This window comes from Alexandromys fortis, unplaced genomic scaffold (genome assembly GCF_014885135.2).
Source record: "Alexandromys fortis isolate MF-2015 unplaced genomic scaffold, M_Fortis_MF-2015_v1.1 scaffold_196, whole genome shotgun sequence".
In the NCBI taxonomy this organism is placed as follows: domain Eukaryota; kingdom Metazoa; phylum Chordata; class Mammalia; order Rodentia; family Cricetidae; genus Alexandromys; species Alexandromys fortis.
In genome coordinates, this window is record NW_026068078.1 from 1550577 (window position 1) to 1564679 (window position 14103).

Consider the following 14103-nt stretch of genomic DNA (forward strand, 5'->3'; position numbering starts at 1 on the left):
TTTACTATTGGATAATATTGATAATATATTGATGATAGAACACAAAGTGTGCCATTTCATTATTGAAATGATTAGTCACTCTACAAAGAACATTCTGATGATGTGAAACTGGATTTTATACTTTCCAAATATAATTTTATGCCTAATAAATGAAAGAGAATGCCCTACTAACTGTATAGGCATTACAGAGATGTGCAGACTTGGGTCTGATGAAATTTGGTATATAATGTGTTTTATTTGCAAGTTTTTATAGTAAAGTTCATTTTCTTAATTAAAACAAATATGGGGGCTCTCTCTGAACTCTTCTTCTCTACATTTAGGAGGACCTTAGTTACATGTCTGCTCCCTGGAAGTTCCATCAGTCAGAGAAAACTGATTCAGTACAGAAGACTAGAGAATAACAAGACAGTCAAAGCCTTATTAGAAACTTTCTTAGTTTCCATTTATATATTTTTTTGAGGGGTGCAATGAACTTTATTGATGGTATTCAAGAGAGTAGGGCTCCCTAAGCCCCCTCCTGCTATTCTGGGGGTCTGGGATGGAAACTGTGAGGGAGATGCTCAGTGTCAAGGGTTAGTTAGGACAGGGACTGCTCAGCAGCCGAGGACCTCTCTCTTGCTGTGTCCTTGCTGGGATGGGTATTCCAGGGCGGGCTTCTTACTCCTTGGAGACCATGTAGGCCATGAGGTCCACCACTCTGTTGCTGTAGCCGAATTCGTTGTCGTACCAGGAAATGAGCTTTACAAAGTTGTCATTGAGAGCAATGCCAGCCCCAGCATCGAAGGTGGAAGAGTGGGAGACACTGTTAAAGTCACAGGAGACGACCTGGTCCTCAGTGTAGCCCAGGATGCCCTTTAGTGGGCCCTCGGATGCCTGCTTCACCACCTTCTTGATGTCGTCATACTTGGCAGCTTTCTCCAGGCGGCATGTCAGATCGACGACGGACACATTGGGGGTAGGAACACGGAAGGCCATGCCCGTGAGCTTCCCATTCAGCTCTGGGATGACTTTGCCCACAGCCTTGGCAGCGCCAGTGGACGCAGGGATGATGTTCTGGGCAGCGCCACGGCCGTCTCGCCACAGCCTCCCAGAGGGGCCATCCACAGTCTTCTGGGTGGCCATGATGGCATGGACTGTGGTCATGAGTCCTTCCACGATGCCAAAGTTGTCATGGATGACCTTGGCCAAGGGGGCTAAGCAGTTGGTGGTGCAGGAAGCGTTGCTGACAATCTTGAGGGAATTGTCATATTTGTCATGGTTCACACCCATCACAAACATGGGGGCATCGGCAGAAGGGGCGGAGATGATGACCCTCTTGGCCCCACCCTTCAAGTGGGCCCCAGCCTTCTCCATGGTGGTGAAGACACCAGTAGACTCCACAACATACTCGGCGCCGGCATCCCCCCATTTGATGTTGGCGGGATCTCGCTCCTGGAAGATGGTGATGGCCTTCCCGTTGATGACAAGCTTTAACTCAGCCTTAACTGTGCCTTTGAACTTGCCATGGGTGGAGTCATACTGGAACATGTAGACCATGTAGTTGAGGTCAATGAAAGGGTCATTGATGGCAACAACATCCACTTTGCCAGAAGTGAAGGCAGCCCTGGTAACCAGGCGTCCAATACGGCCAAATCCGTTCACTCCGACCTTCACCATCGTGTCTCTGGAAAGAGGCTGGCACTGCGCGAAAAGAAGCGGCTGTCTCTAGAACAGGCAGGAGCAGAGAGCTCCATTTATATTTTTAAGGACATATTTGCTTAGAATATTTACAGCTATTTGACCATCTTATCATTAAATATACCTTCTTCCTTATAAATGCATAACTATGGGGCTCTGTCACTAATTTAAAATAAATTTTAGTATTGACCCATGCATGTAATATTAAAAAATAATCATTTCTAATGTTACTTTCCCTGTTGTCAGTTTACTTTATGGTCCCAGATAAAAGCTAATAATCCTGATTATGAATCAGATCAAAGGGCCCAAATGCCTGTATCATCCCATCCCAAATTCCCTGGTGCTTCTTTCATATGCTTAAGACAGTAAACTTCCTCAATAAAAAATAAAAATTGTTTTTACTGTTAAAATGTAATGGTCCCAGGAGCAAGTTGCTTCATACTGTCTCTCCTAATACAACTTTCACATTTTCCAAGACGTAATTCAGTAACTGTAATGGAGAGTTAAGAAAAAAAAATGGAAAAATAGTACTAGGAGCTAGATCTATAACATGAAAATTACATTGTCCCAAGCAATGGCTTAATGAGGAAAGTAAGAAATATTCTGTTACTGTAGTGTTTTTAAAGGTAACTAGATGATAGGTTAGGTTAGAACAATGAGTCATCTTCTCAATCCTTCTTTAGATTACTTTAATTCCAGCTAGTCATGTGTATCCCTTGAGTCATCTTTCTACAAGGTAAATACTCCCAGGCATACCAGGTATTTCTTATAAGCATTATTCTGGGCATATATCTTCATTCATCAAACCTTTAGGTAAAGTTCATTATGTTCTGAATAATTATTCTAGGAACTATGACTTAGAGATCAACAGGATAGATTAAAGCTTGCATTACAATTATGATTCATACAAAAACAGCGCATTAATATATATGTTTACAAATGTTTACATATATAACTTATGATGGTATAGACATATTTCTTTATAAACTACAATACACATAATTGCCTAAGAGAATTTGGTGTGAAGACACACACACATATACACACATGTACATGCATGCACGTGTACATGTGTGTGTGTTGAGTACGAAAGAGGAAAGAGATAATTCGGGTAAACTAATACTCTTTTAAAAAGAAATAATGATGTGAGATTTTTATTCTTGGTTGATAGAAATAAGTCTTGGGTGAATCATATAAAAATAGTGATGCATAAAAAAACCAATGATAGGATACAAGGATCATTATGGCAGGGGTGCAGAAGGATTATAGGAGCCCGAGGTGACAGATGGCTACAACATGGAAACCCTATCTTGACACAGCAGAGGCACAGTAGCTGTGACATTGTGGCAAGACCTATCAAGCCCAAACTAGACCAAATTCTAGCATGCAGGAAAGCTGGGAACAAAGGTCCACCCATAGCCAAAAAGCTATACACAATTACTAGTCACTGAGAAAGGAAAGGTCATTTTTTCCCAGGATGTAGTTTCTGATAAGCCAATCACACTCCAGTTGAAAGCACACAAATCCAATAATACATGGGCAGTGCAAATTGGCCTTAATGCAGGAAAAAAGATACAGAAAGGGTGGTGAGACAAGGGGGAGTGGACTTGAGGAGAGTCGGGGGTGAGAGGAGAGGATCAATATGATAAAAACTAATTTTGTGAAATTCTCAAAGGACTAATAAAGATAAAATAATTGAATAAAATATTAAATAAATAAAACCAAGTCTTGCCATAAAGAGATGAGAGGAAACAAGAAAAACAAAAGCAAAATCCCAAAACGATGGTGATTTTCAAACGAAGCCAAGCTCCTCTGATGTAATGCCACACAGCTGATGGGAACGATAAGGAAAGAATTAAGAATGGCTTCTCTAATATGAAACTGTCCAGAGGGAAGAGTTCTCTGTGGCATTGACTGCAGTAATGAAGGCTCCTTAATGGGGAATGTTCAGAAATGGAGCATGGAGGAGAAGTAGAAGGTTATTTTTGGAACGGCCATTAAAAATAATGAGTTAGTTTTTGTGGTAGCAGGGTGGATAAAGAATGACGACATGGGAAGGAAACAAGGGCGAGAATGAGAGGCTTTGCCAGGGGTTAAAGAAGGCAGGAGCTAGCTTTGGGTCATCATGAAGAGAGTGTAGATAAGGTAGAGATGAGATCATGGAAAACTATTCGGAGCCACCATGATTTAGATAGCATCCACAAGAATGCAGGGGACTGATCATCACTTCAGAAGGAAAGCTAATTGTGTTATTAAAACAGTGTCAGGTGTCAATCAGACTACTTCTGAAATAGCTAACGTGATGAGCCCTTAGAAACAAGTGCAGCATTTGAACAAACAAGGGAAAGTTTCGTAAGCCTCCATGAAGTGATGGTAGAACAGAAACAATGTGTTAAAGTCCCTGAAAAAATTGACATTATGAAAGTATAGGAATGAAGGAAAGGTTTGGCATTTCTTAAGATGGGGTAGCATTCCTCACAGCAATCAATTTCATACTTTATTGTAAGTGTTTGATCTTGCCTGTACTTCTTTCTGATTTTTGTTTTAGCCACATACTAGCTAATTACTTATCTGAGTATCACTAATAGTGGGATAACTAATAATAATTATATTATTACATATTGCATTATTTATAATATATTCCTTTTTAATAATGGAATAACTAATAAAATTAATGTGTGTTATTGTATAGATAAATGCTAATGCATAGTACATGCATACTTACATACTAATACATCTGTATAGTATACACTAGCTGTCTAACTGTAAGGAAACTCTTATGCATAATATCTAATTGTCTTATAAAAGAGCTTCATTCTTAATTGTCACCACTCTAGGCAGGGTATCTGGGAGAAGGAGCTGGTAAGTGAAGCAGAGTAAAGTCTCATTCAATATGCAACTTTATTCAGAGCATCAGACATTTTATACTCCAAGGGCTAAGAAAAGTCACCTGAGCCGGGTGGTGGTGGCCCATGCACGCCTTTAATCCCAGCACTCGGGAGGCAGAGGCAGGCAGATCGCTGTAAGTTCGAGGCCAGCCTGGTCTACAAGAGCTAGTTCCAGGACAGGAACCAAAAGCTACAGAGAAACCCTATCTCAAAAAAAAAAAAAAAATCACCTGAGTAAAGTTCTCATGAGTTCAACCTGTGTACAATCACAAGAACAAGCCTCACGTGGCAAAAAAAAAAAAAAAAGTCTTTTTTCTTAGAGACATATAAATAAGAAATAGACAATTGTAATGAACAACCTGAAGTAAACTCACTTCTATCCACTCTTGAAGGATCAGAAAAGCTCATTTCCAGAACTATTCTGTGTTTTGAAGAAACAGAGGTCATGAGACTCTCGTCTTCTTTCCTTAAAAGAACTCAGAATTCTCCTCAAATGACTTAATTCTTGGACTGTTCTGACACTTTAATAAAATTATTATAGGATAATTATTTTATGTTGACATAAAGATAGAGAAATTACTCATAAAAAAGAACCTCATGAAAAATAATACAAATTGGTTTGGTTGCTACTTTTCTTCCTTGATAATATAATTTGAAAACTGTTCTAGATTTGTGTTGTGAGTATATTGAGCCCATTGGTTATCTATTGCCATGTGGTCAGACCTGAAAAGATACTTACAGGTAGCATTACACAGACTAAACAAGTTATAGTTAAGAATATATGGTATGTATATGTATGAATGTTATATATGTATGTATGTGAAAAACATAATGATTCATAACAAAAGAGGCCATGAATTTGAAGAAGAAAATATGTGGCAGGATTTGAATAGAGGAAGGTAAAGAAGAAAAATCTTGTGATTAAATTATAATCTCATTTTTTAACATTTAAAAATTAAAAAAAATTAACCCCACCCTCTTGCCTTTCAACAATATATAAGAAGGTAACTGATCTGCATAGCGTACTGACTGATATTTGAACATCAGTTAGTGAGTTCCATTCTATTTAAGGCAAATTTATTTACTGAGTTTCTTATTATTTAGCTACAAAGCTAAGTAATTTTTCCTCAGTTGCTTCTGGCTATGGACAACTGCTGAAATTGATGTTCGTCATGGCTGTGGTCATCTCCTGGTACTCCTAACCACAGCACGTGACCACACAGAAGCCTGTGTGAGTGAGAGGAGGAAAGAGCAAACACCGAATGGGAGCCCAGGGCCAACCATACTTTTGATCTTTACATTTGTTACATGGCTTTGTCTTAGAAGCATAATGAAGCACAATACTTAAAATGCCCTGGAAAAAGGGAGTTCGTTCCAGATAAGTTCTCAGCAGTTAATTTCTCATATACAACCTCTGAGGTCAATGAGTAAGACTTACTACTAACAACTGTCCTGGCAGATGACACAGAGGTACCGTGACTTTGGAGAGAGGAAGGGGTCATATGCATAGGAAGAAAAATTAAAGAGAAGGCCAAAATTCTTTTTATGCACTTATAATAGACAACTCCCATGATTTATAAAGCCAAAGGGATGAGAGTCAAAGGCTAGGCCTGCTGCCAGTGGTTCAAAAGCAGCAGGAGAGTAAAACTAGAAAATGCAGAGCAACAACAGCAAATCAAAGAAAGATGGCACTCCAGGACACTGACATTCTGCCCTAGTTAGTCAGGGAAGAACCAATATTAGATGCTCATACAGGAAGCTTGTTAGCCAGAAAACAGACACATGTGTAAAAGACTCTACAGGAAGGCAACAGTTACAACAACAAGCATGCCATCGCTGCCTATTTTCACCTCTCTATGCTCCGGTTAGTAACAGTTAAGCTAGAAAGTAAAGCCACTGTCGCTATTACATACATTCTCCAGGTGTCTCCCACAAAATGCTTGAGACTCTACAGTTGGTGGTTGGCTTGCACATTCCACAGCGATTCAAAACCTCATTACAAATTTGAAAGGCTTAATTAAATTTAATTACACTTACAGAATATCTTGTATTCAATCCATTTATAGATCTCATTTCGTTATGTGAAAACTTTTATATTGAGATTTAAGTATATGCACATTATTAGGGAGCAGACATCTGATAGCTAATACAATAAAAACCATAGTCACTAATGCCCCATTGTTTGATTCAGCACTCACCATAGAGAACACTCCTTGGAGCTGATAGTCAAGGTGACAACTTCAACACCTGCTGTGCCATTAACACGCCAGAAAACAGCAGGCAGTAAGAGAGAGAAAGGTGCATTGATTCTTTTCTTTGGTGAATGAGTGTGATGCAAGAAGTGCATTGTAGCTAGATACTTTCCATGGTTACAACTTGTAATTTCTATGAGAATAAACTATAAATTTTATTCCAGGCTTGGATGTATTGAAGTGAGGCTCTGAAAGAAAGATGATGTAGATATTGAGATACAAATAACAATTTAAATGCTACAGAGCTATTTAGGTATTTGTATGCAGATACAGACAGACAAATAAATGTATAGCCATGCAGATAGACTTTGCTGGTGACTAAAGGAAAGAAAGTCAGATATGAACAGTCAGCAGTATTTGCTACAAAACTGTCTGGGTATGTATATGCATGAGTGTGGCATTGTGCAAGTATAAAATGTTGATCCTCTGCTAATGTCTCTGGTACTATTTTAAATTTCCCTGCAAACCTGTAAAGTGCAGGTTATAGAAAAGAAGCACCCCCACAGTCTTAAAATGTCAAATCACCTCTAAAAAAAGTTTTACATTTTGATAACCTTTGGGGAGATCCTATCTAGACTAATTTGTGATCAGCTCACCAGTTCCAATGATTTTACAACAGAGTCTAAAATGCATCTATATCCTGAAAGTTACTGAAAGAGCGATAAATGGGTAAGTTATTAGTGTTAGAACATAACTGTGGGAACAATCAATGAACCTCCTCTGTCTCTCACAAGAAAGTCAATTTGAAGAAAATCTCATCATTTCCCCGCAATAGATTCTGTCTTGATAGCTTACCTCCAACATCAAATCTAAATAAAGTTCAATATTCAGGAAACTCCTAATGTGTCAAATCTTGTCTAACTCCAACTAAAATTACATTAGGGAATACATAATAGATATTATTTTTTGCTTGGCAGCAAACATGATGATGCATGCTGCTGATATTCACTCTGAAGAAGTAAATAATGATTCTGTTTGCGGTTGTTTTTTAAAGGATTCTGCTGTTGGTTACACAAAGATTGAATCACATTATTACAAGAATTAGAGACAACACCTGGGTAGGCTGGTAGTTGATGTCTTATGAGGCGATGAAATTGTAGCTTAGGATGCCAGTTTTTAAATTAAAATGAATGATTTTTGATAAGAGATATCATGAAAGAAAATTTGATGAAATTAGGCAATGCATAAGGCTGACAAAATACTTATGTATTCTTTAAACTTTGCTGACTGGAGAAGAGTCGAAGAGTTGGGATATAGACTAAGATTTACAGATGTTTACTGATATGTGTAGATAGCCAAATTGAGACAAGCTAAAAGGGAAACCTATTTGTAATGTGGTCTCTTCTTCCACATTGGAACATGAAAATTTATAGGAGAATGTTGACACAACCCAGTTTCTCCTATATTCATGGGCTGAAACAAAGGAAATGAGAAAACAACTTCACGCTCTTCCTCTGGTTTCTGACCTTTTCCTCTATTTTTTTTTTGCCCTTTTCCTTTCTCCCTTAATGAATTGTGGGAAAAATTGTAGGGTTAATTGCTTCTCATAGATACTTTTATTCCAGGTGTTATTTCTAGAAGCATATATTTATTTTCAAAGCAAATTTCCATACTAAGAAGAAATTAGATTGTGGTGTATATTTAATATGATAAATCTAAATAGCTAGATCATATATTTACTTAGAAATTAATAAATAATGAAAATATAATTTGTCCAAATTCTACATCCTTTCAACTTTTAGATGTTCCCATATTAGTGTCACTAGTGTCCGGGATATTATATAATTTCTTTGATTTTTTGTTTACTTTTTTAATTGAAAACATTTTAATACAGTGTTTTTTGATTATGGTTTCTCATCTACTAACTCTTCCAGATCATTCTCACTTCCTCACTTTTCACAGAGATCCATATCTTTTCATTCTCATTTTCATTAGGATATAAGCAGACATCTTAAAAATAATAATAAAACAAAATTAAACAAACAAGAATATCACAAAACAAAAAGAAAAAGAGCAAAAAAAATCCCTCAAGAAACATATTTGGATGTAGTTACACATATTTACCCACATAGAAATCCCATAAAAACCACAAAATTGGAAATAATAATATAAATACAAGATGTCTTCTTATGCCTTGGTAAATGGTGTGATTTAAAGTTGATAGTAGATAGAAAAAAACTGAGAAATTAAAGTTGAAAATGATATTTGCAATAGAAACATCATTAGACTCTTATAGAAATATGTTTTAACTAAAACTTGGTTTTACAGTCCCTGTGAGTTTATGATTATTCTGTATTAGACATTCTCTGACACATGTAAGAGATTAAGAATTTTTTTTCGTTTTTGTTGATTTTTATTGAGCTCTACATTTTTCTCTGTTCTCCTCCCTGCCTCTTCCCTCCCCTTCAACCCTCTCCCAAGGTCTCCATGTTCCCAATTTACTTAGGAGATCTTATCTTTTTCTACTTCCCACGTACATTAGATCTATGTATGTCTCACTTAGGATCCTCATTATTGTCTAGGTTCTCTGGGATTGTGGTTTGTGGGCTTGTTTTCTATGCTTTATGTTTAAAAACAACTTATGAGTGAGTACACGTCATGATTGTCTTTCTGTGTTTGGGTTACCTCACTTAAAATAATGTTTTCTAGCTCCATCCATGCTCCTGCAAAAATCAAGCTCTCATTATTTTTTTCTGCTGTGTAGTACTCCATTGTGTAAATGTACCACATTTTCCTTATCCATTCTTCATTCGAGAAGCATTTAGGTTGTTTCCAGGTTGTTGCTATGACAAACAATGCTGCTATGAGCATAGTTGAGCACATGTCCTTGTAGCATGATGGAGCATCCTTTGAAGATGTGTGAATCAGTAATGTAGCAGGACACAAGATTAACTCAAAAGAATCAGTAGCCTTCCTATACACAGATGATAAATGTGCTGAGAATGACATCAGAAAAACTTTACCCTTCCCAATAATAACCATAAAATATCTCGAAGTAACTCTAACCAAGCAAGTGCAAGACTTGTATGACAAAAACTTTAAATCTCTGAAGAAAGAAATTGAAGAAGACACCAGAAAATGGAAAAATCTCCCATGTTCTTGTGTAGGCAGAATTAACATAGTAAAATAGCAATCTTACCAAAAGCAATCTACAGATTCAATGCAATGTCCATCATAATCCCAGCAAAATTCTTCACAGACCTTGAAAGAACAGTACTCAACTTCATGTGGAAAAGCAAAAAAACCCAGGATAGCCAAAACAATCCTGTATAATAAAAGAACTTCTGGAGGCATCACAATCCCTGACCTCAAACTACAGTATTGAAAACAGCCAAGTATTGGCATAAAAACAGACAAGAGTATCAATGGAACCGAGTCGAGATTAAGAAATTTTATTCAGTTGAAACACACTATATATAAAACTATGTAAGATTAATTGTACCAAGGAAAGTATTGATTTAAAATATTTTTCACACTACACACAGTAGATCAGTACGTGCTCAGGTTATTTCTACATTATAGAATAAATTGTAAGAGAATTTTATTTTTAATTATATATAAAGGTAGAAGGCACTATTTAGTAGGGCTTCATAATTTCATGTTTCCTTATATTTGCTCGAAAATATGGGCAGTATACTAACTAACTTATAAAAATTGTATTTTAATATTGATGCCCAAAATTTAGTACTGATTAGACTCTGACAGCCTACTAAAAACGTGATTCATGTTTAAGTTGAATACTTGCTTGAAACCCAAATCAAAGAATGCTAATTCACCTCATTGATTATCTGGCTCATGTTCATTGTGTTTGGAAAAACAACTTGTCTTTCTTACTAATTCCATAAACTGTGTTCCTCACACAATAGTCACCTAATACTCTTCCATGGAGAAAGACAGAATTGCTTAGGAAACCATTTTCTTTTTCATCTGTCTTGTTAGTACACAAATAAGTGAGGCTTTTATATATATCTTGATTTCTAGATACCTACACAGTGTTTTTAGTCAATGTCTATATGCAATTGTAGGACATGAAAACCTACATTTATGTCAATAGAGGTTTACCTAAAAGTACCTTAAGTTCTCTTAAGGAAATCTCTCTAGTATTTGGACCAAAACTTAGCTTGAAAGCACCCATCTATATATAAAATGATGCCTTGAAAGTTTAAAACCTCCCTTGAAGAATGGCTTTGGGTACACTGTGATTTCCTAATGATGAAGAACAGATGGGATTGATTGCAATCTCAGTGTGAAGCAGGAGGAAAATGCCTGCAGATATCCAAGCCTGGTAGGGATCAGTCATAAAAGCCCCACTAGCCCAGGCTTATTGGGGTGAAAGATCCAAACTGATGAACACAAGGCAAAGTTTGTGCAAAAGAAGTGAAATCGGCCTAGTAATGACTTGATTACTGAAAGGAAAATATCACTTATAGAAGAGGATGCTCCAAGTGAGCTAAAAAAGAGAAACATGCTGTTCTCATTAGGCTTCAAATAAAAAGTTGCAAGATTTGCCTTATTGGCAGTAGGAGATGCCCAGTAGTAATTTATGTTCTGGGAAGACTTTCTTATACATAGTTAGCTCATCATTTATTTCAGACCCCCTAAGTCTCCAAGAAAAAAAAAGATTGCAGTCAAATGGCAAATGAGAAACAAATATCCAGATAAGGCACAGTGGGGTGAATTATGTAAATACCAAGGACTGTAGTAAATGGGCTCCTTGGATAGCTCATTCTGGTCCACTTAACATCTGAGGAAGATAAAACAGTAAATTGCAATTATGAAATAATAAAGGGCAGAAAGATCTTAATTGCCATCTGAGGATGGATAGAAGAATGGACTGTGGATTCATTTTGATGTGCATTTTTTATAGCTCTTCAGGTACTTAGAAATGCATGGTGTGTATAAGCCATTATTCAGTTAATGAGATGCTAAACTACAATTTGCGTTGAAATTGTCCAGTGCTGCTTCTCATTAAAGAGATAATGACTCAAAAGATATTTTAGGTGTTGCTACAAGCTGCTGTTTTCATTCAATTTTTATTTGGCAAATTGGGTCACATTGTATTACAAGACGATCATCTGTCCTGTAACATGTTCACGTCCAGTGGTTGGGAAACAGGGAGATGATGGAATGTGATCACCCCCTGTGCACCTGGCATGTGGCCCCAGAACAACGCCTTGGTGAAGCAAGTCAGCAGACCTTCATGCAATGACCTCAGTTTTGGTCTAAAGTACTTTTGTGTATATCGAAATGTGCTCTTGGAGGGCAAAACATCTGCAACCATGCAGTATCCTCCAACAGATCGTGTTGCACAGGGCGATGAGCAGAGTTATGCTTTTCTCGGATTTCCTGGCATTGCAAGGGAGCTGATGGTTTGATCACCACAGAACTCATTAACTTAAGGAAGGAGTCACCTGGCAGGCACTAACAGGTTTTTGGGAGCAAAGCATAGCCAAGCTCCAGGGCAGCTTTCTAAGCTGCCAGTCCTCTTGTGGCAGAGTTACGTATCTAGAGTTTCCATCTGACGACAGATCTCTGCTGCAAGAGGACTAGCTAGAAAACGAAAAATGTTTGAGTAGTCGTGATTCCAATCACTGTTGAGAATGTGGGGAAACTGTCCTATACATATCTTTTGGAATTGAAAACTGTAGCACAGAGTTCTGTTTCTTTAGAGGGTCTGGCGATTTCTTCTCTGGAACACTAGGAGGGAAATTCTCACAGCTTTGTAGGCTTCGCTATTTAACACTGCTCTTTAAAAGCAGCCACGCAGGGAATCAGAATGAATGAGGCTGGCTGTTAAATTCAAACTTTATTAACAAAGCCAGCAGCGGCCTCCAGCTTATACTGTGTATGCTCTTCTGTAAAGCCTAATTCACTAATTATTGCTATGTTGTGCCCAAGGCAAGGCATTTACAATATTTTTAAAGTATTTGCCTGTACTATGAAGATTTTTCCCTAGACATGGCATTCAAAACCAAAAAGCAGCAAGCTCCAAGCTTGCTGAAGAACCTGCTTAACCAGTGATAGAGGAAGACATTCAAGGTCAACTTCAAACCTCCACAAATGAAAAAAAAAAAAAAAACCTCCACAAATGATTCTCTCCTTCCTTCCCTTCTCTCTCTCTCTCTCTCTCTCTCTCTCTCTCTCTCTCTCTCTCTCTCTCTCTCTCTCTCCATCACACAGAACCACACACACATACCTGAACACATTTGTGCACATACACACTGATATGCGAAATATAAATAAATATACCCTCCTTGAATTAGGTGGGTAACTGAGTCAGTTAATGGTGTGTCCCAGAAGCATTAGGACTTGATTTCAAGTCCAGCACCCATCTAAAAATCTGGGCATAGAATCAGGTACTTGCAACCCCAGTGCTGGGAAGAAAAAACAGGAAGATTTCATGGACTTTCTGGCCAACAAGCCTAGCCAGCCAATAATCCTCAAGTTCAAAGAGAGACTCTGTCTCAAAAAACAAAGGTGAGAGTGATAAAGACATTTGATGTCAACACTTTTCTTCCACGTGTGCATAGATAGATACACACTTGACACATACATGCATACATACATGCCACACACATGCAAACACTACACATTAAAATATCTTCCTCTCAATGTTCATTACAGTGTTATTCATAATAGAATACTATGATTTTCTTTAATGAGAAAATATTTAAAATGCTAACAGGAAGCATTCTGCAGCCCCTAAATAAATTGCAGAAAATGAATAATAATGTCGAAAAACTCAGTTGGTAAAAATATGTATAATTAAAGACAGACAAAACTAGAATTACAGCAACCACAGTATTTTAAAAGTTCAAAATAGGCCGGGCGGTGGTGGCGCACGCCTTTAATCCCAGCACTCGGGAGGCAGAGGCAGGCGGATCTCTGTGAGTTCGAGACCAGCCTGGTCTACAAGAGCTAGTTCCAGGACAGGCTCCAAAACCACAGAGAAACCCTGTCTCAAAAAAAAAAAAAAAAAAAAAATTCAAAATAGAACTAGGTATTAAATTTTTCAGACTTCATACTTTCAAAACAAAGGAAAATAACTCATCATATCCATACATTAGGATAACAGCTCATCATTGAACTTCTCATGTGATCGCCACTGTGCTTAGCTTTGGGTTCAGAGAGATATGTGGGAGCTCTGTCCTGAAAGAATCATACAAACCAACAGAGTAATTCAGCAGAGAAGATGAACTTATGACATATTTTGTAGGCAGTGAGGGAGGATTTTCTAGGGAGCTGTAACAGCGTAAAGGTTAGCGGAATGACTCCACCATAAAGGA

At 37.6% G+C, this 14103-nt stretch overlaps 2 protein-coding genes across 2 annotated transcripts in view; both read right to left on the reverse strand.

Moving 5' to 3' along the window:
* Positions 1 to 14103, reverse strand: part of Stpg2 (sperm tail PG-rich repeat containing 2) — a 1012587-nt gene that overhangs the window by 526892 nt on the left and 471592 nt on the right. The gene's annotated exons all lie outside the window — the stretch shown is intronic.
* LOC126488335 (glyceraldehyde-3-phosphate dehydrogenase-like) lies at positions 459 to 1726 on the reverse strand. Its single transcript, XM_050121751.1, has one exon. It carries the CDS (start codon positions 1654 to 1656, stop codon positions 658 to 660), a length of 999 nt encoding a protein of 332 aa, XP_049977708.1. The 5' UTR covers positions 1657 to 1726; the 3' UTR covers positions 459 to 657.